Source organism: Mauremys mutica, chromosome 2, assembly GCF_020497125.1.
Source record: "Mauremys mutica isolate MM-2020 ecotype Southern chromosome 2, ASM2049712v1, whole genome shotgun sequence".
Lineage (NCBI taxonomy): Eukaryota > Metazoa > Chordata > Testudines > Geoemydidae > Mauremys > Mauremys mutica.
The window spans coordinates 182,606,803-182,633,178 of NC_059073.1; the positions used below are offsets into that span (position 1 = coordinate 182,606,803).

A 26,376-nucleotide genomic window follows, 5' to 3' on the forward strand; every position below is an offset into this window, starting at 1 on the left:
CTTTGGCGGCGGGTCCCGGAGCGGAAGGACCCCCTGCCTCTGAATTGCCGTCGAAGACCTGGAGTGGAAGAAGCTCCGGGGGCCCGGGCCCCGCGAGAGTTTTCCAGGGCCCCCAGAGCGAGTGAAGGACCCTGCTCCAGGGCCCCTGAAAAACTCTCGTGGGGGCCCCTGCGGGGCCTGGGGCAAATATTCTCCCCCCGCCCCCGGGCGGCCCTGGCTACAAATGGTGGTAGAAGGGCATACTGATTCATTGCGTATCCCTTGCAGCTTCCACCAGTGGAGCATTGGCGCTAAACCTGGAGAGAGGGCAGCAATAGCAGCATTGTCCTCCCTCCCTTGGAGTGAATCCTCCCTGTACACAAAACATTTAGCTCACACAGGAAGATGTAATCATACCTTTCTGCACCAGTTTCAGTGAATCTGGCCCATACTATTTGTTTATTTTTTTTAGTTCATTTTTGCATCAAGAATGTTGATCCAAGCAAGCATGTGATTTTCTCTAAAGAGATCACTATGGAGCATATTTAATAACATGTTATTTACTTTAAAGGAAAGTATTGATGAATTAGAGTTTAATGGAATATCTCACACTAGAAATGCAAAATCCTAACAATGGATTTATTCATCATTGTTAATGTAACATGATTAAGCAGGAATTTGAAAAACAAATCAGAGCATATCAGCTCTCCTACAAGAATATATTCCCACGGAATAACAGTGCAGAAATGACGTGTGGCGAGGCACACTTTTTGCAGGGCTGTATTTCTTTTCCCCCAATTCTAGCAAAAGCCATCTGGCCAGCATTCAGTATGTCACAAAGTCAAAAGAATAAAAAATAAAACCCCAAGGAACACAGGGAGAATTACATTGTCCCCTTCAAATATGGTTACACCATCTCCTAAGAGTAGAACTTCCATTTAAAACTTTGCTGACTTCCTGTACCATTTGTTTTTCAACCGTGAAAGTAATGAATTTATTCTCTGTGGCTATTTCTTCTTCTCTGCCCAATCTTTTCCCTTTGAGTAGAAACAGGTGCTAACATTCTGGGACACCAGTTAGAGCTATCAGTTATAAATTTGTTTATTTTTAATGTGCATTAATAAATGTAAAACTGCCTTCCACAAAAATCTGTGAGAGTCACCGCCATCTGCACTATAAGTATATGGTGTGTAGCTCTTCCAGGGAAGCTCTGAATTTGCTAAGAAGCAATGCCCCAGTCCTTCACAAGGATCTGCTAGCATGGACACCTCTGGCTGGAATGGGACTCCTCATAGGTACAATATTCTAATGCAGAACTGGATCTGAAGTAACCAAATGGGATTGTACTTTGACTACAGAAACTGATGGGAAATAACATAAACATTTGAAGCCTATCTTATCTAGAGCAGGCCTAAAATGTGGGGGGTGGGGTTAAGTCTGAATCTTCAACCCTGTGTCTGTGTGTTCAAGAGGGAGATGTCTCATCTGTTTAAATGCATTAGCATAAAGAACAAAGGGTATTTTTCCCACATCCCATCTGATAATGTGAATTTTTATTTTTGCCTTTTGGATTTATGATTAACTTTACTACATGTCTAAATTATTTAGTGATCATATTTCACCTAACAGATGACATAAGACTTAGAGCTTTTGCTGGGTTCTGGCAACTTGTCGCTACATTTTGCCTGAAGCTGCTTTTGTATGAAATAATCTTCACATAGTTAACATTCAGGATACTCTGCAGAGCATCTTAAGGAGACTTAAATGCTAAATAACTGTCACATAGCAAGTCTTAGTATTATTGCACCAAATTACATTGCAGGCAGCATGATAAACAACATCATAATATGTTGACACATTCATCATTAATTATAACTGAAATCTAATCTCAACTGGATATCTTTTCAGTAATTATAGCCTGTAAAGGCAAATATTTACATATACAGGGGGAGTCTTTCATAAACATAGGCAATGTATCAAAATATCGAATAGCCTGACAAGTCTTAATAGACTTTTTTTTTTTAAAGTTACATTTGTTATATGTTAAAAAAGAGACATCAAAGTATCTGGAATTTATTCAAAATTTGTTTTGTAAAATTAATTGTTTTGGAAGCAAAACATGTTTACAGCAGCCTGATGGTTATGCTGCTTTATAATGATGTGAAGGCTTCCACATCCACATTCCATTTTTGTTATCAGAGCTCTGCTGGAAAAAAATCCACTTAAGCACATAGTTAATTTTAAGCACACGAGTAAATCTTTTGTCATAGTGACATAGGATTGGAAGGAGCCTCCTGAGTCATCGAATATAGTCCCCTGCTATCTCATGCAACCCCCAAAATATAATACCATTCCTATGTCAACAGGACTACTGAGTCTTAAAATTAAGCATGTGCTTAAGTGTTTTGCTGGATCGGGGTCAAAATGTGCAATGGTACAAACCTATTAAGCAAACTGAGATCTGAAAATAGTTCAGCTCTCTGATACAGAAAACTAGATATTATAACATTTCTGTTGTTTGTTTACACTGAGCTGTGCTGAACTGAGTTTTAGAGATCACTAGTTGCATATCCTTTATTTTCTAAAAACCTTCTAGCTGGTCCATATTTTTATGCTTCATCTTTTTAATATTTTTGTTGTCATTTCTCATCTAAGAGAATCTCACCAGCCCTGCTTTTCCACCTGTGTACTCCCTCTGCAGCATACAGGTAACTCCCATAATTCAACAGGAGTTACTCTCTTTTGCATTGGGGAATGACGGGCATGTCCCTTAGTCCACACTAGAGGGCGTACATTCTAGTGTGCACTAGGGGATTGTGCACTAAGAGTACATCTTGACTGCGTTTTAAAACCTGCAACAGCGAGTCTCGGAGCCTGAGTCTACAGGCTTTGGCTTGCGGGGCCTGTGCTATGGCATTAAAAACAGTGATGTGGATGTTCGGGTGCAAGCTGGAGCTCAGGCTCTGAAACCTGGGGAACAGGGAGCCTCAGCTCCGGCCCAGACCTGAACTTCTTCACAGCTGTTTTTTGTGCCGTAGCGCATGCCTGAGTCTGTAGACCCAGGTTGTGAGACTTGCTGCCATGAGTTTTAAAATGCAGTGCAGACATACCCTGACTGGCCCGCATGGGCCCTGCTGGAATGCACTACAAGATCCCTAGTGTGTGTTAATACAGTCTTGTTTCCAACAGTATTAGAGTAATGAGCACTAGGGAACTTTTAGTGCACACCAGTAGGGTCCATATGGTCTAGATAGTGCATAGCACCCTAGTCCACACTAGAATTTCCCCCTCTCGTGTGCAAACTAATACACAGTGTAAAGAAGCCCTAAGGTCCCTAGAGCTCAGGCTGTTCTGAGATGATTTTGTGACTTAGTTACATTTGCATCATGACATAAGCACCGTCACATGATGACACAGTGCCATGGCACCTTGTTGGTTGAAATGGAATTTGCTGTGTAGATTCAGTTAAGCTTGGATTTCCACTCTGGCTTATCTGCTACCTTCCTAAGGACCTGATTCTGTGAAAACTTATACACCCATAATGTTAAACACATATTTAAGTTCCATTGTACTTTCCTATATTTGTTGCTGGAAATTCCTTGAATACTGCAGATACTGAGGTTACCTACTTGCAGCCACATGCTTAATTATCTAAGGTAGTCAGGAAGCTTAAAGTAATGCCGTTGTATTTAGAGCAAACTTAGGTGGTGATTTTGTCAGTGTGATAGACCCAGGCCAGTTGGGTACAGCAGAATAGCAGAAGGCAGATATACTGGCCACTGGATTAACAGTTTTCTGTTCCCTGACTGACCAGAGCAGGGGCTGCTCCAGGCTAATGAGAACACCTGACTCTAATTAACCTGTAACGAGTCAGGTGAGGCCATTAAGCTAATGTGACCACCTGACTCCAATTAAGGCCCTGCTGATACTATAAAAAGGGCTCACTCCAGTCAGGCAGAGGGGAGCCAGGGAGCCAGAGGAGAGGAAGTGCGGCTGAAGGGCTGGTTACTGAAGACACCCTCAAACCATCGGTAAGGGAGCCCTAAGGTAAGGGTGAAGAAGGGAGAAGCAGGAGAGCTGTGGGGAAGTGGCCCAGGGAAATGTAGCAACTCTGGCAGTGAAAGGTTGGCTGCCAACAACTGCTACCATTAGGGTCCCTGGGCCAGAACCCGGAGTAGAGGGCGGGCCTGGGTTCCCCCCAACCCACCACTACAGGAACAGCTCCTGGAAGGGGAAGTCAGGTCCCTGTCAGGACAGGAGGCTGAACAGAGACTGTGGGAGTTCTCTCACCAACCTCCTTGCAGCCTATGATGAAAAGGGCTCAGTAGACTGTAACCCTGGCCCTAGAGAGAGAGAAGGGCTACGTGGAGGGTCACAGTGAGCCACTGAGGCTAGCATAAACCGCCTAGAAGCGCAGGACCCACGGGAGCAAGGTCAGAGCTCTGCCACATCAGGTAATTCTGAATCCTGTTACCTGAAAATATTTTCCTGATATCTGTGACTTCTGTAATTGAGAAGATCAGGTACATGCATTTTCAGCTGTGGTTCACTTGAAATTGACAAACTAAAGAATCCTGTCTAGGAGGGTTCCTATAGAATAAGTCATTGCTATGTTCACTGGGAGGTCGGTAAAACGATGTCCAGTGGCCAATTGACGACATTGCTATGTTTGTGGATTTGCACAAAAACCACCAGCACTTAATAGAAGCACCACGTGAAGGTTGTCGTCTGAGGCTCAATGGAGAGTCACATGGAGCACTTCGACCACTCAGAACAAACAGCTCGCTGTTGATCCAGTTGAGGAACCACCAGGTTTTGATTTATGTCGGAAAGATTGGTGCAGATTGAATCACATTAGGACATCTTATGGGAGATGTGGACAAACCCTCTTTGAATGGAAAATGAGGCAAACATCTGTATGTGACTGTGGTCACCAGGCACAAATAATAGAGCACATCATATCTGAATGGCCCTTTCGTTCTTTTGCCAGGGGCCTGAAGAACATTCACCAGCTCACTGCTGCAGCAATGTGCTGGCTATCAAACTAAGGGTACGTCTATACTACCTGCTGGATCAGTGAGTAGTGTTCAATGTATCGGGGATCGATTTATCACGTCTCGTCTGAACACGATAAATCAATCCGCTAATTGATGCCCATACTCCACCTTGGCAGGAGGAGTAAGCGCAGTCGACGGGGGCCATTCGCGTAGCTGAAGTTGCGTATCTTAGTTCAAAGCCCCCCACTAGTGTAGCCCAGGCCTTAGCTATAAATTTGTACTTGTTGCTACCTACCCAAGCCATACAAAAGAAGATGATGAAGAAGAAGAATAGAATACATCCCTTTCTTTGGGGAAGGATATAATTCTATGAGAGGGTTTCTCAAACAGGGGTCGCTGCTTGTGTAGGGAAAGCCCCCGGCAGGCTGGGCCAGTTTGTTTACCTGCCCCGTCCGCCGGTTCGGCAGATCGCGGCTCCCACTGGCCACGGATCGCTGCTCCAGGCCAATGGGAGCTGCTGAAAGCAGCACAGGACTTACTGGCTGCCAAGGGACTTACTGGCCCCCGCTTCCAGCGGCTCCCATTGGCCCGAGCAGCGATCCCTGGCCAGTGGGAGCCGCGATCGGCCGGACCTGCGGACGGGGCAGGTAAACAAACCGGCCCGGCCCTCCAGAGGCTTTCCCTACACAAGCAGCGACCCCTGTTTGAGAAACCCTGTTCTATGAGGTTTTCATGATGCCATTTTTCTCTTATGCTTACTATCATGCTCCCAGCAATGTTTCTAAGAATCAGTATATTGCCTGCGGTAGGATTACACATGCACTGAGAGCATGTGTAATCTGGATTCTACAAGTGCTTTTATTGATGAGTGAATAAATAATGTGTTTAATGGTACAAACTGAGATTGCCGGATGAATATTTTGTATTACAATCTCTCTGCACAAATTCTCTCTTTTGACAATTCTATTGTATCTGAGATGACTAAGGTAGAGAGAGTTTCTGTACCTTCAGATGGAGAGATGCATTCACAGGGGTGGTATTTTTATTGTGTTAACAGGATTTTATAAAACCATACATCTGTCAAAATCACCTTTCAAGACAAATGAAATGAATAAATAAAATGAATGTACTTTTTTTTAACCAGAGATCCTTGCAACTGGAAGTATTCAGAGCTAGTAAATAAATCATACTGTTATGTTGATAGAAATTTCATGCAAATTCAGAACAAAATGGGTGTTACTAAGTGCAATTATTTTTGCTCTTAATAGGAGCAGTTTAACTAGCAATGTCACATACTTGTGGTAGCATGATAGTAACATTTTAATTTACAACGAATAGAGCTAATTATAACAGACTGGATCATAAGGAATTGGCTGACCCCACTGTTTTCAGATTCACTGACTGTCCAGTACTTTACTTTTGTATGCCTCAAATAGGTATCTGATTCCGTGTGGTGAAGGGATTGCTGGGTTTGGGTGTCAAAAGACAGGATGTTATTGGGAGGAAGTAGGCTGGGGGCTTTGATGTATGCAAGGAACTATGGGCCTGTGGATTGTTTGAAGACAGGAAACCACAGAGCAGCTTGCAGACTTTGCACAGCTGTGAATGGTGGGGGTGGGGTGGGGAGTGGGAAGGACTAGGTCCAACAAAATACCAATATTCAAGTCCAGTTCCAATGCATGCTGGTGAGATAGCCATGCCATTCACCTGGAGGAAACTTCAGTTGCATTTCATTCTTTTACTGTGCTCTCCAGGTAAACTACAAACCATAAGTAAAATAATGTGTATTAGACCTTACTGGGGACCTGCATGGCCAGAGTGTGACACCTGCACAGAATCCCATGGAGGTAAATGGGCCTTCACACAGCTTACATGCATTTATAGGCTTCCAGGATTGGAACCTTAGCATCTAGTATTGCAATGAAGTGTTGACTTTGCAGAAAGGTAAATGTTTCCCCTTTAAAGTCACACTCCCATGGGTTGCTTTGTTTTGAGGAAGGGGTAGTGATGTAAAGTTTAAGATGGATTTTAGTGATATATTTTGTGTGGACCCTGCTTAGTCACAAAGAGCTAAAGATTACATATTGTGACAAAGTCAGATGGACAGAGAGTGGTCCCATTGGGTTCCAGGGAGGTGGGTGGGCACAGATTACCGCCTGGGCCTGCCCTAAGGCCCATCTTGTAAATATTGAGAAATAAAACCCGAGTGGCGAATAAAAATTCTCTGGGGGTTGAAATGCTGAGCCCAGTAAGGTGAAGGATGTGCTTTGCCACTAGATATCAACTTCAAAGAAAACAACCCTCACCCACCACGTGCTTTGTCTTAGTTTGAAATAACAAGTACTTTCAGCCGTGGAGAAGTAAAAATGTATGATGTAAGCTAATTTCAGAAAGAGACGTAATTGAAAGTATAAGTGTGTATGCTGCCATATTCAAGTTTAGCAAAATTATCTGGTAAAACAAGATACAGGACAAAATCCAACTACTCAACTGGCATATTTTAAAAGGTTTGAAATATCTACTATGAGGCTGTTTCCCAGGATAGCTTCTAACTGAATTGCAAGCTAAATAATATGGGGAGAAAAATAATCTATACAACAATCATACTTGAGCTATTGGGCCAAGTGCTCCATTTCAGTTAAACTGCCCAAGACCCAGAGCAGGGATGCAAAAGTGGCTACAAGTGACCATTGTGACCTCCCAATCCTCTGCACTGATGTGTGCTGCTTCAGATCCCGCATGCCAGCTGCTTCAGATCCCTCATGCCACAGCCCCCAGGGGGTTTGTTTGGGCAGTCAAGCTGTGCCTGGTAATATCCTGGTCATATTCCCTTTCCCCTCTACTCAACCACTGTGAGGACTAGGATGGGGTGGTGTAGAAGTTGCTACTGTAACTCTGTTAGGATTTCCAGGTGTGCAGTTTTTGACTGGAAAGTCTGTTCGAAAAGGGAATCTGCTGGTGTCCGGTTGGATGTACTGACCGGACACTAAAAGTCCGGTTACAGTGGGTTGGGAGGGAGAAGGGGCAGCCTGTTGCGTGGCCCTGAAGTGGTGGCTCGAGGGTGACCGGATAGCAAGTGTGAAAAATCGGGATGTGGGTGGGGGATAATAGAAGCCTATATAAGAAAAAGCCCCGAATATTGGGACTGTCCTTATAAAATTGGGACATCTGGTCACCCTAGGTGGCTCCCATGGCAGCGTGCATGCACCAACTTGGGCTGCAGGCAGCCCTTTTGAGGAGCACAGTTTGCAGGGCTGTAGTGGAGGACATGGCAAGCAGGATAAGGAGCTCCCAGCAGGCATGGAACGTTCCCCAGGAGGGAAGGAATGCATGCTGCCCCAGCAGCCAGTGCTTCCTCTGGCTGCGCTCACAGGCAACTCGAGGGCAGGGAGGGCTTGAGCAGGCAGAGACGAGGGCTGCTGGGCAGGCAGCGCAGAGGGTGCGGGGGCTGCTGTGTAGGAGGGCCATGTCCTAGCTTGCCAGCAAGACTACCTGGTTGCTCCCGTGCGGCCACAGCACTCCTCTGACCTGCGCTCCCAGGCAGCCTGCTGAAGTTGGAGTTTGCAAGTCCCTTGGGGCTGCTCACACTGGAGTTTAGAGGGGAAAGCAGTGAGTGACGGGGTTCGGGGGAGAGGAGTGAGTGGGGGACAGGGACTCAAGGGAAGAGGCGAGGCAAGGGGGTCTGATTTTCAGACATTAGAAAGTTGGCCACCCTAAACTCTGTCCTGCTCAAGAATTCCTCAGTGCAGGGGGAAATTTCAGAGTTCTTGTTAAATCTGCTTCTGTTTGAATATGGGACTCTGGGAATCACGTATTCCTGAGTTCCAGTCTCAGTTCTGCAAATCAGTTTGGCTAGGACCTTGGGAAAGTTACTTAACAGCTCAGCCTCACTTCCAATCTGTAAAGTGGGACAATAATACTACTCTTCTTCACAGGGCTACTGTGAGGCTTAATAACATTGAAACATAAAAATCCCAACTATTATACTGATTCTTCAGTCCGAAGCTGTAAATTTATTACTTTGTTTAGAATTAAACCCAGTTTTGCAATAAAGCAGTTTATTGCCTGAATGTTATTGAACCGATGTACCACATCTTATTGTTTGTGTTTCATCAAGCAAGAGGGGAAACGGGAAATGATTTCTCATACAATCGCCTCTCGGTGAGTTATGTCCAAGCACCTCTGTCTCTGAAGTGTGTCATGCATATGGCAACCAACACGTTTCTTAGGATGTCATCATTAGATGAGAACTGTGCACAGAAGCATTACTTGTATTTGTCTCCCTTTTCAACTCACTGTGACAATTTTATTTTTATCACAAAGGTCTCAAAATGCAAACTAGCTAATCAGATTTTATTCTGGATCCAAGCAGCTTTATAACTGTGATTTAATAATGCCAGTCGCATCACACTGCCAACCTGTTTTGATACCTAAGTTGACATTTGTGTATATTGTACATTAAACATAATTTATCAGCCTAGCATTTACCCCTTAATGGTTCTTTATAGTTAACATAAACCAATGACTGCAGACACTTCCACATATGTACATATTCTGATCAGAAGGAAAGAATAGTAAATGACTGGTAGGAAACATTGATAACATTGTATTCTTGATGCTAACTACTACATAACTGGCATATACATGCTGGCTTCTGAATATGACGTATTCTCAATTCTCATTTCTATTTCTAGGAAAGAAAATAGTTTCTTAATTGTGCCTTGCCTCGAGTCAATCTAGAAATGAAAGGTGATAAGTACAATTTATCATTATCACTGCTATGTTGAACATTGAGGGTCAGAATTCCAGCTAATCACTGACTTCAGTAGAGCTCCATCAGTTTACAGCTGCCAAGGATTTGGCCTTGAATGTTCACCAAATTAATTCATATATGGCCTGATCCTCTTAGGTGCTAAGCAACCTAAACTTCAAGGGAAGTCAATTTTCAGGGCGTGCTCAGATCCTGCAGGATTATACTCAGTCTCTTGTTAGTTCTTCCTCATCGACATCTTTTAAAAATGTTTAAAATGTGAGTGAAAGTAACTTTTGACCAACTTTTTCTTTTTCAGCTGAAAAAAAGTAAGGAAGTGTGGGGGAGGACACTGTCTCCACCTCCAACTCCCCCCCCCCTTTCCACTAATTTCCTCCCCAAGCCCCATTTTTTGTCATTGCTTTAACCTTCTCTGCTTTGTCCTTTGTTTGTTTCCTGCTTATGCCCAGGGCTGAATGGTGGGGGAGATGACCAAAAGAGGCAGTTTTCCACGAGCCCATAAACACATGGAGTTTGAGTGAGTGGCCTTGCGACCTGGTACACGGGGCTACAGCATCGCTTAGATTGCTGCTGATGACAGAGGGGCATCAAGGCCAAACCTGAATGGCACTGCAACTATATTTCCCAAGTTGCAATGCCCAGAGCAGGGAGCCAGGCCCAGCCCTACAGGGCAGGAGCCACCATTGTGGGGTGAGTGGGGGTAGGCTCACTCTCCAACTCCCATCCCCACCCCATGCCTCAGTTTCAGGGTAGGAGGGGGCTCAGTTTCATATTTTCCCTGCCCCCCCACCCTCCCCAAATTTCTCTGCATCCCTGCTTATATCTCCTTTCAGATTCATTCCATTAAATGTGAAGTTGTGGTTTGGGAAGGGCAAATGTGTGCATGGGAGTGTCCTCTCATCCCATGGTTCAGTATGGAATGATTTCACCCTAAATATTTTGTTACTGGAGGGCCTGATTTTCAGAAGATCTGAGCACCCACAATTCCCAATAACTTCAATTGGAGCTGTGGGTATTAAATGCCACTTAAAATCAGGACCTTAAAGAGTTGATAGCAATAAGGGAGAAAAGCTTTCTGATGAATGAGACCAGACCACTTCTTCACCCCCACACTAATGGAAATGGCAATTATAAGTTGTCCAGAATTGCATACATTTGTATCTTTTCCGGAACCAAGATTAGTGTGAGTCCATAGCTTCTGTGTACCTCCTCAGAACTTTCTGTTGCACTGATCCCACACAGCTGGAAAAACTCTCAGAGGATTTTTCTTTATTATCCAGGGATCACTTGCTACTAACATGACTCAGCTCAATGACCTGAGGTAACTGTTGCACATGGTTATACAGTTGTATTTCCATGTTACGGTTTGCAGGATAAATTCTTATTGAATGCTGGTCTGCCTAATTTTAAACTTATTTGTCTTTAACGGTTCATTAAAAAGTTAATCTCTATCCCCAAATGTGCCCATTTAGTTGAGTTAAAGATTACAACTCTGTCTTCATGAGACAATAAGCAAATCAATTTGCTACTCAATATGGACAGATGATTAGGGCTGGACAGATTATTCTCTGTGAATAATTTATCTCATGAATGCCTTCCTTTTTTATCTTTGCATATTATACACTGACTTTGATTTTTATTCATTTATTCATTATTCATATTGATCAATGAACAGTCTATGCAAACAAATTTCAGCCTGTAGTTTGTTTTGCCAACTGCTCACTTTGACTATTATTTATTATTTGTGGCCTTGACTGGACACCAAATTCACATGGTATCATATCTGCTCCTTGATAGGATTGCAACCTTTTAAATAGAATAACAAATAGCAAACATCAAAATACTCTTGTTAGTCTGCATACCATGTTCACTGGAAATATAGAAACAGATTGTGAGACCCTTACTCGTACTGAGTAGTATCTTACTTAACAAGTATTCCCACTGACTTCAATAGGATAACTCATGGTGTAAGGAACTACAAGGGAATTACAATCTGCACAGCAGGAATTTGTATGTAGAACAGCCATTTCCCAAATATGATGTGATAAACTTGTTCACAAATCTTTGTAAACAGCCAATTAACAAGGACACGCATATGATCAAAGGAAACCACTGTTTGAAATGTGAAAAGTGTTGGTGAGCACTATCTTGCGTATTTGCTCAGTTCTAATAAAAGCGTGTTCATCAATTTTAAAGCAGAACAAAGACTTCTACTTTTGAATAGCCCTGTATGGAATACTGTGTGCTTATACTGCAGAAGTAAAAGGTCATGTTAGAAGTGTTGAAAATACTAAGAAATATTAGAGTTTTTGTGTTTTCTGTCTTTGAGGGACAGACAGTGATATTAAACTTTGTGTAAGAACTGCAGTTATATTTAGAACTTATTTAGCAGTTTACGTGTTCAAATCATTGTCCCAGCACTAACTATTTGATCACCACAGCATCACTATGCAGAAGGTAGGCAGGTGCTGGTACTCCCTTTTTATAGATGGGGAAACTGAAGCACAAAGGTGAAGCTACATGCCCAAGAACACACAGTGATAAGAGCCAGCATCAGAGCTGAGCCACTCCTGATTCCCAACCCTATGCATCCAATCCTCTAGGCGACAGTCTTCCCCAGCTCAGTACTTAATGGCCCTTTGTCTACATCACAGGACCACAGTTGACAAGTTTCTTCCCTGAAAAGTTCAAAACTCATGTAACAGTGTGTGTCACCTACTGGACTGGAGAGTCTGTGGCTAAGCAAACCCCGATGACAGAATGAGCGCCATCTCATAGACTCATAGAATCATAGACTTTAAGGTCAGAAGGGACCATTATGATCATCTAGTCTGACCTCCTGCACAATGCAGGCCACAAAATCTCACCCACCCACTCCTGTATCAAACCTGTGTCTGAGCCATTGACGTCCTCAAATCAGTGGTTTGAGCATTGGCCTGCTAAACGCAGGGTTGTGAGTTCAATCCTTGAGGGTGCCATTTGGGGATTGGTCCTGCTTTGAGCAAGAGGTTGGACTAGATGATCTCTTGAGGTCCCTTCCAACCCTAATAATCTATGATTCTATGAAATACTTCAAGGTGCAGAGAATCTTCCAGCAAGTGACCCGTGCCCCACGCTGCAGAGGAAGGTGAAAATCCCCCAGGGCTTCTGCCAATGTGCCCTGGAGGAAAATTCCTTCCCAGCCCCAAATATGGCGATCAGCTAAACCCTGAGCATGTGGGCAAGACTCACCAGACAGACACCCAGGAAAGAATTCTCTGTATGTAGTAACTCAGATCCCATCTGAGAGGGATCAGGTGAGTTCCCTGTAACGAGCAACTGGAAGTTGCAGTGATGATGGGGGGATGCTCATGGAGAGCAGAGACTGGTTAGGAGTCAGCAGGCTCCAGCAGAATCCTGGGATTTGGGACTCAGGCTATGTCTCCACTTAAAATGCTACAGTGGCACAGCTGCAACACTTCAGTGTAGACACAACAGTAACAGGAGGGGTTCTCCCATCGTTGTAGCTAATCCCCTGCCTGAAGGACAGTAGCTGGGTTGATGGAAGAACTCTCCCATCGACCTAGCTCTGTCTACATTGGAGTTTAGCTTGGCTTAGCTACATCTCTCAGGGTTGTGGATTTTTCATGCCCCTGAGAGATCTAGCTATGCCGATGTAACTTTTCAGTGTAGACCAGACCTAAGGGCATGGTTACACTTGCAGATGTAGAGTGCTGTGAGTTAAACCCACCTTTGGAAAGCGAAGTAGGGAAAATGCTGTAGTCTGTTCACACTGACAGCTGCTTTCGCAGTGGCGTGGCCATATTTGCGGCACTTGCAGTGGCATTGGGAGTGATGCATTATGGGCAGCTATCCCAGTATGCGACTGCAATGTGCTTTTCAAATGGGGGTGGGGTGGAGTGTGACAGAGAGTGTGTGTGTGTATGTGAGGGGAGAGAGAGTGGGTTTTTGGGGGGCTGAGAGCATGCCATCATGCTGTCTTGTAAGTTCAGACAGCAGCAGACTTCGCACTCCCCTCCCCGCCTCTCTCTCTCACACACAGCATTCCACAGTAATCTGTCTCAGAGCAGGTAAGCAGCCGGCTGTCAGAAACGAAGCTTTGAAACAGCATATCCGCATTCCTACAGCAAGTTCAAAACAATGGGAAGAGTGGCCACTTGACTTAAGGGGATTATGGGATGTTTCTGGAGGCTGATCAGAGCACAGTAATGCAACACCTCGTTCACACTAGCTCTGCGGCGGTGCAGCAAACGTTATTCTACTTGCCGAGGTGGAGTACTAGGAGCGCTGTAGCTGCAGAGTCAGAGCGCTCTATGTGCCTTGCCAGTGTGGACGGGTGGTGAGCTAGTGTGCCCGGGGCTCCTTTATTGAGCTGTAACTCGCAAATGTAGCCAAGCCCTGAGACTCCAGCCAGAAAGGGCTTGGAGTTGCCTTCTGAAGCAGGAGAAGCTCTGAGCTAGCACCGGAAAGAGTGCAAAAGCTCTCTAGGCAGAGAGGCCTGAGAGTAGCAAGAGAAATGTTTGTTTGTTGAACTTAGACTTTGCATCTATGCATTGTATTTTGAGTTATTTTCTGTGAATAAACCCAGACCTCAAGGAGGGGTATTTTCACCACAGAAAAGGGTGTGTGGAGTCTGTGTCAGGGGAACTTGAGTGGGAAATGGAAGCAGGGGGCTGCAGAGTGGGAGGCAGCTGTCCCACTACAAACTGGACAAGATGGAGGTTCAGACTGAGGTGCATTGACGTAACTTTGTGGGAAAGCTTGCAAAGTATCTGGCCACACAACAGGCCAAATTCACCACTGGCATAGGCCTATGCAACTCTGACTTCAATAGCATTGTACACGCTTGTGCCAGTGATACATTTGGCCCAAGGTCAAGTTCCACCCACTCTATGTAATCTCATTCTGTCTGGAATGCCAAATTCATACAACAATGATTTATTTTTTTAAAAACTTACCGGAGTCTGCAAACTTCTACATGTAACTACCACACCCTTAAAAACGCTATGGGATAATTCTGTTTCAAAATGTACACATGAAGTGGCCACTGACTTCAAGGACAGCTGTTATTGCCAGTGCATATCCCAGGGCAGAAATTGGCCCTTACGGTTTTGGGGTTTCTTTAAACTAGATTTGAAACAAGATTATGTAAACTATACTTTTATCTTAAAGAATAATATAGCATAGCACATGCATCTGTTAGCCAGCAAGTCTGATGTCTTTGAGCATTTTTAATACACTATATTTCTTAAAGAAATATTCCTATGCAGTCTGGAATCTTTAAGGGGAAGATGAATGTTAATCTTTTTGTCAACAAATACAGTCTTACTGGTACAATTTAGGAATTTGGAAGGACATCTTTTATCAATGACTGTAGTAGTACAAAGATTTTTGTAACTTCTGGAACTTCTCACTAGGAAAAAAAATATTTTGTAATCTTCGGTGACCTTGTAGAGTCCACATTGTGAAGAATTTTTTATTCTCTGGATGCAAATGATATTTTGTTTGAATGGCAGTGTAACACTGTATGGTTTAAATGGTGGTAAGAGAAGTTCTGTCTGTCATTTCTTTTAAAAATAATATTGTAGACTACCAGCTGAAAAATTGTAGTTGTGCAAGAATTTTAATAGTTTATTAAAAATGTGCATCTAGCTGAAACTAATTGAAATGCAGCATGTAATATCTAGTTCTCGGAAGCATCACTCTTGTTCACAGATTGAGAGGGCCTGATAATCTATAATGTGTCATTCAGATTGATTTGAGTAACAATTCAAAGACTTTTTTTCTTACACAAAGAGGGACGATTTTTACACCTGTAAATGGTGAATAAGGTTAGCAATTAGAAGTTCACCAAAGCAGATCCAATCCAAGAGGCAGTCCCCCCTGTGGCTCAGCAGTATCTGAGAAATAAAAATTGATTGATTCATTCTGTTTTCTACCCCACGAATGGTAGTCATTCAAGCACTGGGTAAGCATATTAATCTCATTGCATTAGAAACAGTCATCACTCATGAATGTGTAATGTATCTCTAACTGATGTAAAAATTAGATGCTGAAATGGTTAGAAAGGTGTCTTATTTAGAAGTCTGTAATGTATTACAGTCCTGCTATGATTCAAGTTCTTGGCTCATTGAAGCACACCATTGTGCAGGCAATTACAGGAAACTCAGATTACTGTATAAGTATACATTAACCATAGCATGCACATCCTTTACAATGCGCCACCTCTAAATTTGATTTTTATTTGCACAGGTGGCATCTACTGTATAGGAATGTGGAAATAATTGTGAGGCAAATATACTCAAATGATAATGAAGTTATGTATGTATAAAAATAATTTTTGAGATCCGTGGATCTGATCATGTTCCCAATGAAGTCAATGGCAAGCTACCATTGGCCTCAGACAGTGGGCAGGATCAGAAGCCAAAGGGTGAAATCCTGGATGCATTAAAATTAATGCAGAGTTTTGCCATTGACTTTAATGAGCCTAGGAGTTCACACATGATTTTCAAAAGTGATTGATATTCCCGTGGACCCTGGCCACTGTTTTCAGAAGTGACTAATGACAATGAGACTGCAGCTAGGTGGTATGGCGCCAAAAGTGTGTGGTACGGGCTCAAGAGACACAACTCCAAACTAACTGGGAGATGCACTAAATCAGCAGCATGTGGTATGGTAAGTCAGTCTCCAAAGGAGAGCCTCAATTATAATTATAAGATGGCTCAGAAACCTAGCACTATTGGAGTTTGTAGGCCTATCTAAAAGCAGAGTTGGGCCCTGTTCATTTAAGTGGTTAGTAGTTATATGTTTAGATTAAAGAGAGAGAGAAAATATAGCTTATTTTGCCAATGGTGAGTGTTGATGTTGTGAATAAACAGTGAATCAATTAAATTCCATTCCCCTGATAATTTTAGAGATTGCATTTACCACTAACATTAAAGCTTGTATATGATTGAAAGTAGTTTGTTCCTGAGGTCATACTTTCAGCATTTGAAGCCCTCAGCTCCAGGTTAGTTCCACTACATGGCAGTTTAGAATAAACTAAACAGTTGTATTTCTACAAAACATAAAAAATAACATTTTTATCAAGGTATTTTGTTTCAAATATAGGTAATGCAGAACAGATCTAAAAGGTGAAAATAAGTTATGAATGAGCTACTTTAAAATATGTATGTCAGTCATTTCCTATATTGTTATGCTTTTTTAATTAGATGAAAATAAATGAATTGAAAAGATGAAAGGAACTTCTGCAATATCTCACTTCAAAGTGCAGTTCTATTCTGAGAAGGGACTATGGGGGAAAAAAGCAGCTTATTCAAGAAATCTGCTTTCTCTGTATATTCAGATTCACTTTTCCTTGCTTTAGAGACAAGGGACAGCTTCTGCTCGTTTGACCTAAATGGAGTTATTCTGGATATATACATATATAAACGAGAGCTCAGTTTGGTCCATAATTAAATTTGTGCTATTTGTATTCTCTTGTATTGACTCTGCAAAACCATACAGAAAGAGCTGGATTTTTTTGACCATGTGCTTTACTAATGTAGTGTGAGTGTGCTGGCCAGTTGTGCAGGCTTTTCCTTCAAAGGGAAGATAAAAGTATGAAACTGAACGATGAAAACCAAGTACAGTCCGGCAGCATCTTGAACCTCTGGACTTTTCCAGACTGCCAACCAAGTGAAAGCTTTTGCGGATGCTTATATATACATAAATGTGACTTCAGTTCCCTTAGGGCTAATGCTTAAATGATTTGTCATTTACAATATGTGACGGAAAATTGTATGTTTAGATCTGTTTCCTGCACCTGTCCCAGGCTCCAGATACATTGACACGACAATTTACACTAAAGCTGTTTCAATAGAATAGTAAGGTCCTCAGTTCTAAAAGTCAAAGAAATAGATTGCAAAATAGTTAAGATATTATATATGGGGGGCAGAGTAATAAAGTGCAAACTGCTTAAACAACTCATTCATTTGCAAGTCCCCAACCTCTGCTATAACTGATTTCACGAGCTGATCTTTCATGGCATCTGGGATTTTCCAAACTGCCAACTTCCAGAATGTAAGTCCGTGGGGTGGGGGCCCAATCGTGGAACACAGACTTCTGTTCTTGTGTGAGAAGTGCAGCAACTCCTTTCGGAGGATCATCTTTATAACCCTGTGATGTATTCAGGTTGCTTTATCTATTTTCCAGTATGCAGTTAACTGTTTTTAACCAGTTATCTAACTGGTTAATATAAGATGATATAGGTTTTCTAAACATATGTAATTAAGCAGCTGATCCAGGCTGCAATTATGTGGGCTCAGTTGTAGTAAAAAATAGATAAGGGAGCTAGTCTGTAGTGTGTTGCTGAGATTCTGAAGAGATGTTCTTTGTAGTCTGAAATGCATCTATGTTGTCTGCTGTGAGAACTCTCTGATACTTCAGGAAATGACTATTGGATCAGCTTTCAAATGAAGATCAGATTAAGCTCATTATTCTAGCAGTGGAACTACAGTTGAATGGGAAACAAGTTATTTGAAGCATCAATTACATCAAACATAAAAGTAGCCATTGAACTAAATGTATTGTGATGCAAGGAGTTTCTTTGCTCTTGTACCTAAAATGCTGTTAAATATTCAGTTAGAACGCTCCCTGTGTCCCAAGAGATGGATAACTACCCCTTGTACCCCTACAGTTTAGCTTAATACTAATTAAAATTGCCAAGGCATTTAAGGCGTTGTTCATTACAAAAACAGAATTATATATGCATTCCACAGATTTCCCAGGGGAACAGGGGTTTGTAAGTAGTGTTCAGTTCAGAAACTGAATAGTGGGGAGATTACATGACTGTCTGAAATAGCATGTACTGGGGTTTAGTAAATCATGAAGATGTGCATGAAAATCACTTGAAGAGAAGGTAAATATACAAATTCTAGGAATAATGGAAGAATTGTTCTGACTTCAGCAAAGGGTCTAAAATAAACAAAGTATAGCATAACTAGACTTTGGGTGGGGAGGATATAAACATATAAAATACAAAATGGGCATTTGCAAAGAGTAAGCTATATCTACAAATGTATCTGGAAGCCTGCCTCTTTGGAAGTTGAATCGAATATACCATATTTTTAATGGGTCCATCTCAGTAGTGACTAGGTAACCTTTGCAATCAGCTGAAAATGTAATGGTCCTTAAATGGGGCACGGGTCACTTGCTGGAGGATTCTCTGCACCTTGAGGTCTTTAAACCATGATTTGAGGACTTCAATAACTCAGACATAGGTTAGGGGTTTGTTACGGGAGTGGGTGGGTGAGATTCTGTGGCCTGCATTGTGTAGGAGGTCAAACTAGATGACCATAATGGTCCCTTCTGACCTTAAGTCTATGAATCTATGTATTCTTCTGGTTAGTGGCAGAACTTTGGTGATGAGTCCTTGGCTCAGAGACTGTTGGTGGGGGGCACAACTATATAGACAGAGATTTATAAATTTATAGTTATTTTCTGTGCTTGTGATGGAGGCTACAATAGATGCAAATGGAAATAATAAGTAATAATATAGTTCATGACAATGCAGTTTGTGTATGCTATTTTCTTAATTATATTACCAATATAGCAATTCTTTAAAAAAAATTATGGCTTGTTTGCGTTAAAAAGGAAGTGATTCCTAAGTTCAGATCCATTGACTGAATGGATCTTTTGTTCTCTTAAATAGTATTGTGGCTTTCACATATCTTATATTGATAAGAATTTGATATATTGCAATCATCTCTTTGTTTAATCACTCATTTTCTCATGACTGTAACCCTAATTTTCTTAACCTCTCCTCTTACTGCAGTTCTGATCCCTGAGGCTTTTTATCTTTTCTGTGGCCCTCTGTTACCTTTTGAAATGTTTCATTATCCTTCCTGTACCAGAGTGCTCCGAATTGTGCAGTGCTCCAGGTTTTTTTTGCTCTGTTGTTCTGTACGGTGCCGGCATTTCTGCTCTGTTTCTTTATTGACACAATCCCAGAGGTTTGTTTGCTTTCCTAACTGTGGCTAGCTAATGAGCTGAGTATAGTATATTTCTGTCGAGTCTCTCTCTCAGATCTTTTCTATAACATGTCATCTGGGACTATGTGGGACCTAACCCAATAAGCCATTTTCCAAACTTATCTACATCTTTAATCCTTTACTACATTCAATTTGAAAGCCACTGTCAGCCCCTGCCCTCATTTTTTCCATTGCCCTTTGTGATGGTTCTTAAGGCACCCAGGATTAAGCCATGTTGTTACATCTGCCTCTAATGAGAGAAGTCTTCCCTGTGGTTCCTGGGTGTTAGCTCCCTAACACCACCAGCCTTTCAGCCACTCAAGCACTTTCCTCTGGGCTACACCAGCCCGGTCTTTGCCTTGCAGGTTAACAAAAGGTTCCCCATTCCCCTTGAAGCATTTTCCCTGTGATATCCAGCCTCTGACACTGGCTACTCACAGAAATCCCTGATCCTTTGCTCCCAAAGGAACAGTGTACCCCAGTTGACCAATTTTTCCTTTTCACCACTGCTGTCTAACACACAGCACTTGTTAGCATTTGCAATAAGTCCAAAGAAAGTTTATTTAAGATAAAATAGAGATTTCACCAGAAACAAGAGCAAATGATGGAAACATGGTTACAATACAAATGAAAACCATAAAACGTGAATTAGGACCTACAATTATTAATACAGTAGTTACCTTTCCTAGCTAATAAAGTCGGTTTCCTCCCCCCCCCCCACACACACAAAGTTCAGCCTGTTGCAGAGCTGGCTGGCTTCCCAGGAACCAAATACAAATGTTCATGAAACACGCTGTTCAACAAGGAGTCTCCTCAGTGAATGACTGCAGAGTGTCTTTCTCCATCCTGTGATATACTTAACCAGTCTTTCATCTTAATTCACAGATAGGGTGATCTGTTATAAAGTTCCTTGTTACCTCCAAGGGTCTTGACTGCTCGCATTTGTCTTTGATGGCTTTTCATTGACTGTTGTGGGAGGGGGCAAGAGTAGACAACTGAACCTGGCTTTACACCACTGGCTAACCAGGGGAAGGTGACAACTCTCACACTTGAATGGGCCATCACTGAGACATGTGATTGCCTGGAGACTCACTTTTACTCCAAAACCCATAAGGCAATGTTTTCACTATACATTATCCCTTAAATATTTCCCATATAAACATCTCACAATGATTATGTGTATTGATGAGTTGCAAGCTTTCCATATAGACCTCACTTACTAGCCTTCATGGATACATACCATGAAAGTAGTGTATTAGGTGTAGTGATTTTGTCAGGTCTGAGACAGAAGTTGCTGGTAAAGAACAGTGAACCCTTTGCATTTTGGCACCAATGAGCCTTTGTGTTACACTTTTGGATCCAGTCTTGCCCCTCTGAGGCATTGGTGCATTCTCTCATTTCATATCACCCACAAATGTGCATAAACTGATCGCCAATTACTAGTCATTAATGTATAGCATTGGGTTGTGTCTGCTGCCACTGAAATCAAGAGAGGTTTTTTTCCATTGGCTTCTCTGGAAGCAGGCTTGGGCCCTAATTACTCTAGCCTTCTAGCTTTAAAATCTATTAATCTATTCTCCCTTGAGGCAGTCCACCACTTATCCATTCCTGTTAGATCTGTAATTATTTACCCCATTCTCTGGCCTCTTTTATCCACACAATTATTGTACTCAATTGAGCATTTCACCATCAAGACAGTATTTGCTAACTTTACATTAGTCATTTATGTGAAAGTGAACATCTTTTTGAAGTATTATATGTTCTCCTTCAGTCGATTCTCCTATTAGAGTTGTTGATTAAAATGCATAGCAAATTGTTTTACTGCGCATTCTTAAGTGTTCTAGAGACTAAATAACTGAACGTAGCCAATTTTATTGTCTAAAGACAAAGAAGAACAATATGAAAAGGAGACATACATATCCTCTTTCTGAGAAGCAAATTTTCACAGTATATTCACCTTACACATTTCAACTAGCAGTATTTATACAGTAGTGTTTATTTTATAGGTTATGAAACTCTTTACACATCACTAAAATCCAACACACAAGTGTGTACCAGATCCTTAACTAGTTGTTCTGTACCTTGCTTATCTTTGTTTGAATACTAACCTTCACGGATGGTACCTGGAATATATCTTTCTATACTTTCCCATGTTGTGTTTTGGATACTTCATTCAAAGTGTTGATGAGCCCTGAAAGTACTCCCTAACAGTACCTGGTACAAAGTATTCACACAGCTTGCTTTGACAAGTTTCCTATTTTCTAGTCTGACTTCAGCTTTGCAAAGTGTTGTGGGATACTTGACATGGGTGAGCAAAATTGTGGGAAGAGCATAATACATTAACATAACTTCCCAACTTCCATATATATCATGTAATGTAATGTTACAGTAATATCATGCACATAATATCTATTAATGTGGTGTAGAGTACATCTAATGTATATGTATGGCTAACGATGTAACTTATATTGTTTGAATTAGTTGATAATTGTAGAAAAGTGAAAAAGGTAACTGAGAAAATTCCCCTGAATGTTTCAAGAGATAGCATGAGACCTATTATGCCATTCTATTAAGGGTTGTTTGTTTGTTTGTTGGTTTGTTTAAAAAGGACATATAGTTTGGATCAGACTGATTATTTTTTTAACCTTTCTGTGCCTTTTTTACTCTATCTTTGGCTGTGGCAATGACCAATCTTTTTTCCATATTTTGAAAAAAGATTGTGTCAGATCTAAAAAGCCGAAATCTGTTCTCTAGGGCATTTGTTGTGCATGTGTATGTGTGCTCAGTCAGCATAATGCTTTGCTACACAGGAATTGCCATATTAGGTCAGACTCATGCTCCATCTAGTCCACTATTGTGTCAGTGGCCAGTACCAAATGCTTCTGAGAAAGGTACAAAGAAACCCAGATCAGGGGATAATCTGCCCCCATCCTAATCCCTAATAATTAGAGATCATTTTAAACCCTGAAGCATAAGGTTTTATCTCCCTTCCAATCCTCTTGCTATTAGCATTAATTATTATAATTCTGAATATTCTTTTTATCCATGTAAATATCCAATTACTCTTTGAATCGTGCTAAATTTTGGCTTCTGTTTCATTCTAGGGGAATGAGTTCAACTGTCTAATTACATGTTGTTTGAAAAAGTGTTTCCTTTTATCAGTTTTGTATTTGTCACCTTTCAATTTTATTTCATGTGCCCTTGTTCCAGCATTATGAGAGTGGGAGAACAGAAGGTCCCAGTCTACTTTCTTACCATTTCTAATGAACAGTGGTATTAGAGTGGACTTATTTTCCATTTCCAGGAGCAGTGCAGGGGGGGGAATCGTGTTACCGTTTCCCCTCCTTGCCCTGGGGAAGGGAAGCAATTTATTACTTGTATTAGTTGGATCGGTGGAGGGGAGGGAAGAGGCAGAGCTCCAACTTTTCCCCAGCCCTTCCTGACTAGCTAGTTAGGGGGAGGAGTCAGCAGTTGCATAGTGCTCCGTACCCCTATGCCCTCAGACCCAAAGTCGTGCAGGAGAGTATTGTTCCCCTGGCGGAGGTGCACAGTCCATGTGGAAATCTAGCCCGAAGAGTATATTCTGACTGCACAGGATAGTACAGGAGTGGGAGATGAATCCCTATGGGAAGAACTCGTTTCTCTGTGAATTAGTTTCACTAGATTTCTAATAGTGTTATGAAATGTATTTAAAATCATGTGTGTAGAGTAGCTATGTGATTTGTTTACTGGGCTTATTTGTTCCCCTCTCCTTTTCTATAGGTTTGAAGATGGCACCGTTTCGTTCCTTGATATCATTGCACTGAAACATGGATTTGATGCTTTGGAAAGACTTACAGGTCAGTCGCACACACAACTCTAACACCAAGTTCCAGATTAATACACAGGGCTTGATTCTGATCTTGTTGACACCACTAACTTAATTCACTTGGCTAGAGTTATGACTGATGTTCACTAGTGTGAGATTGGAATCGTGCATGTCAGTGGTGTATTCAATTTTAAAATATCAGATTTTTCCAAGCCATTTTGCCGCTATCTATAAGAAAAACAAAACATGGATGGGATTCTTCTAAATAAACGTGTAAAGTTTTGAGCAGGTGACGCATTTGTAACCTGAATCACATTCACAGATATATGGAAGGATTTAGTAGAAAAATATTTGCATTAATTAGTTGGGCTTCATTCAGCTTTAGTTGACAGCAGTAATTTTTCCTACTGCATATTAGAACTTGATGATGTGATTTGGTGCTGAAGAGCTATTTTGTGATAGGGAAACCAGTAAAAACAATGTAATGAATTCCCAAAAGCTTCTTGTTAAATAAGAAATAGTGCTCCATTGTCTGTTTGGGTGCCTTCAGGCAGTAAACTTTCCAGGCAATTTTACTTTTTACAACAGTATATATTGCATTATCATGATCTCTTTTAATGGAAACCATTCTAAAATAGATTGCATTTTACATTTCTTATTCAGCCTTTTTTTTCTGGGCAGCTACATCTCAGGAAAAAAAATATATGACTGTGAAGCCACTGTAGAAATAATTTAAGGATTTGAGTATGAGTAATCACTTTTTAGATCATTCATAGAAGAATCTGAAAGATATTGATGAATTCAGTTCTGTAAAAGGCTTTCTGTCCTCGGCTGACATGCTTTAAAACTAATCCTATGAGTGAATTTCTGTGTTGTCTCATTTTTATTTTTTTCATAAATATTTATATTATATAATTCAAATGTGACTCTTGGCATAATTAGATGACATTGTTATAACAATCAGATCTGATATAGTTGCCCACCTAAGTAGTGACATGCATCCGTTGGGGAAAAAATAGTAATCCCCTCTCTCAAAAAAAATCTTCCTATTGAGATGCACACCACGTTCAATGAAATTTGCAATCTCCTTTCACATTTGGGTAAGTGATTTCCTTTCTGCTGTGTTGTCTCCTACATGGTAGTAGGACACAGTTAAATAAAATGAAAAGTATTTTCAACTTCTGTTAGCAATTGCCACTGAAAAATATTGAGGTTTATAAAATGTTATCCATATATTGACCTATATTTATTACTATTACCCCATAGTCGGTTGGGTGGATCACATAAAAAGATGCATATGGATGAGTGCTACTCATTGGTTTATAGAATGCAAGTTCTTCAGAATCTAGACTCTATCTCTGCAGAAGGTCGTCTATGGGGGAGGTTACAGTGGACACATTGCCATAGCCTCCTTTAGGCAAGAGATTAGGGAGTTTTAAGGAAACAAAACATTACCCAAAATAAGGTTGCCAATTTTGGTTGGTATTCCTGGAGGTTTCATCACATGACATAATCTTTAATTAAAGATTAATCTTTTAATTCCTGGACACTCCAGGACAATCCTGGAGGGCTGCCAACCATACCCTAAAAGGGGCATGAACCAGGCTGCCAGGAGATGTCCTGATTCAGAACCTTCTCCATATGAGCTCCTGTGAAGCCGTTGGCAGGAATCAAAGCTGCATTCCCTGGTGGAAAACTTTGGAGTGAAGGGTATTAGAACCAACAGTTCCATGTTAAAGTGAGTCTCCCAGAGTCACAAAGGGTCTTCTTGACTCCAGGATGTGTAACGCATTATTCCTTGCATCAGCTGGTGCTTATCTGGCCAAGTGTCACAAATCCATGAGATGACCATTAGTGCCAGATTTTGCATTTAAATCAGAGGTTTATCTGAAAGATACATAAAATTACATGAAGCCAGAGAGCTCCCTATTGACCACATATATGATGAGGCTTAACTGCATTTTTACTTGTATGCACATAGAATATATTGTGCTTATGAAATGTGCTCTTGGCATATCAGTTTCAGGCAGAAATATATCGCTCAACTTTCTTCAACTCACTCTTCAATGTGTTATTTTCAAGCACATACCTGACATAACAGTGGGCCCAATCCAGAGAGGCACTAAGTATCTGTGGGGCATTTGTAATACCTGGTGGCTGTTGTGGTGATTTCAGGTGTTCTGCCCCTGAAGATTTGGCCCAGTGTTTGAAAAGTGGCTGTGTTCCTTCCTGATGTCCCAAGGATTTTGTGAGAAGCCTTCTGTGACCTGGGATGCCTGGGGCAGCCCTCACTGGAAATGCCAAGCTCAGGGCAGGCTGTAAAAGGGAGAGCAGATACTCCCAAGACTGGTGGGTAACACTGAAGTTAAACTCCCCAACCAGTCACAAATTCTGCTTCTGATCCTCCCCCACTGGTTATCAAGAAGCAAAAAAAGAAATCTCACAGCCCCCTTCACTGCATTCCAGTTCTCTGGCTCCCAGTCAGCACATAGCTCCAGTACAGTGAGAAGTTGTTTAAAAACTCTGCTCACATATATAAAATGTTCTTCTGACCCCAAAGGGTCAGCCACATTACCAGGTCAGTATAGATTTGGATCTTACGCAAAATTCCACGCTGCCAGCCAATCCTTTAGTGTCTGAAACTAAATGTTTATTATAAAGAAAAAAAGAGAAGAAGAGAGATGTTAAATGGTAAAACAGCCAAATACATACAAAGACTTCAAAGTCCATATATCAGGCTCCTAGCAGTATTGGTGAGTTTGCTGGCTTGAACGTCGCTCTGGAAAACATCCTTAGCTTGGATGGGTCATT

The 26,376-nt window shown here is 41.6% G+C and overlaps 1 protein-coding gene across 2 annotated transcripts in view; it reads left to right on the plus strand.

The window, feature by feature from the left end:
* Nucleotides 1-26,376, plus strand: part of MOCOS (molybdenum cofactor sulfurase) — a 387,414-nt gene that overhangs the window by 204,429 nt on the left and 156,609 nt on the right. For both annotated transcript variants that reach the window (XM_045006427.1, XM_045006428.1), the window contains exon 5: nucleotides 23,520-23,596. In XM_045006427.1, coding sequence (XP_044862362.1) covers nucleotides 23,520-23,596 — 77 coding nt within the window. The remainder of the gene's footprint in view (nucleotides 1-23,519; nucleotides 23,597-26,376) is intronic.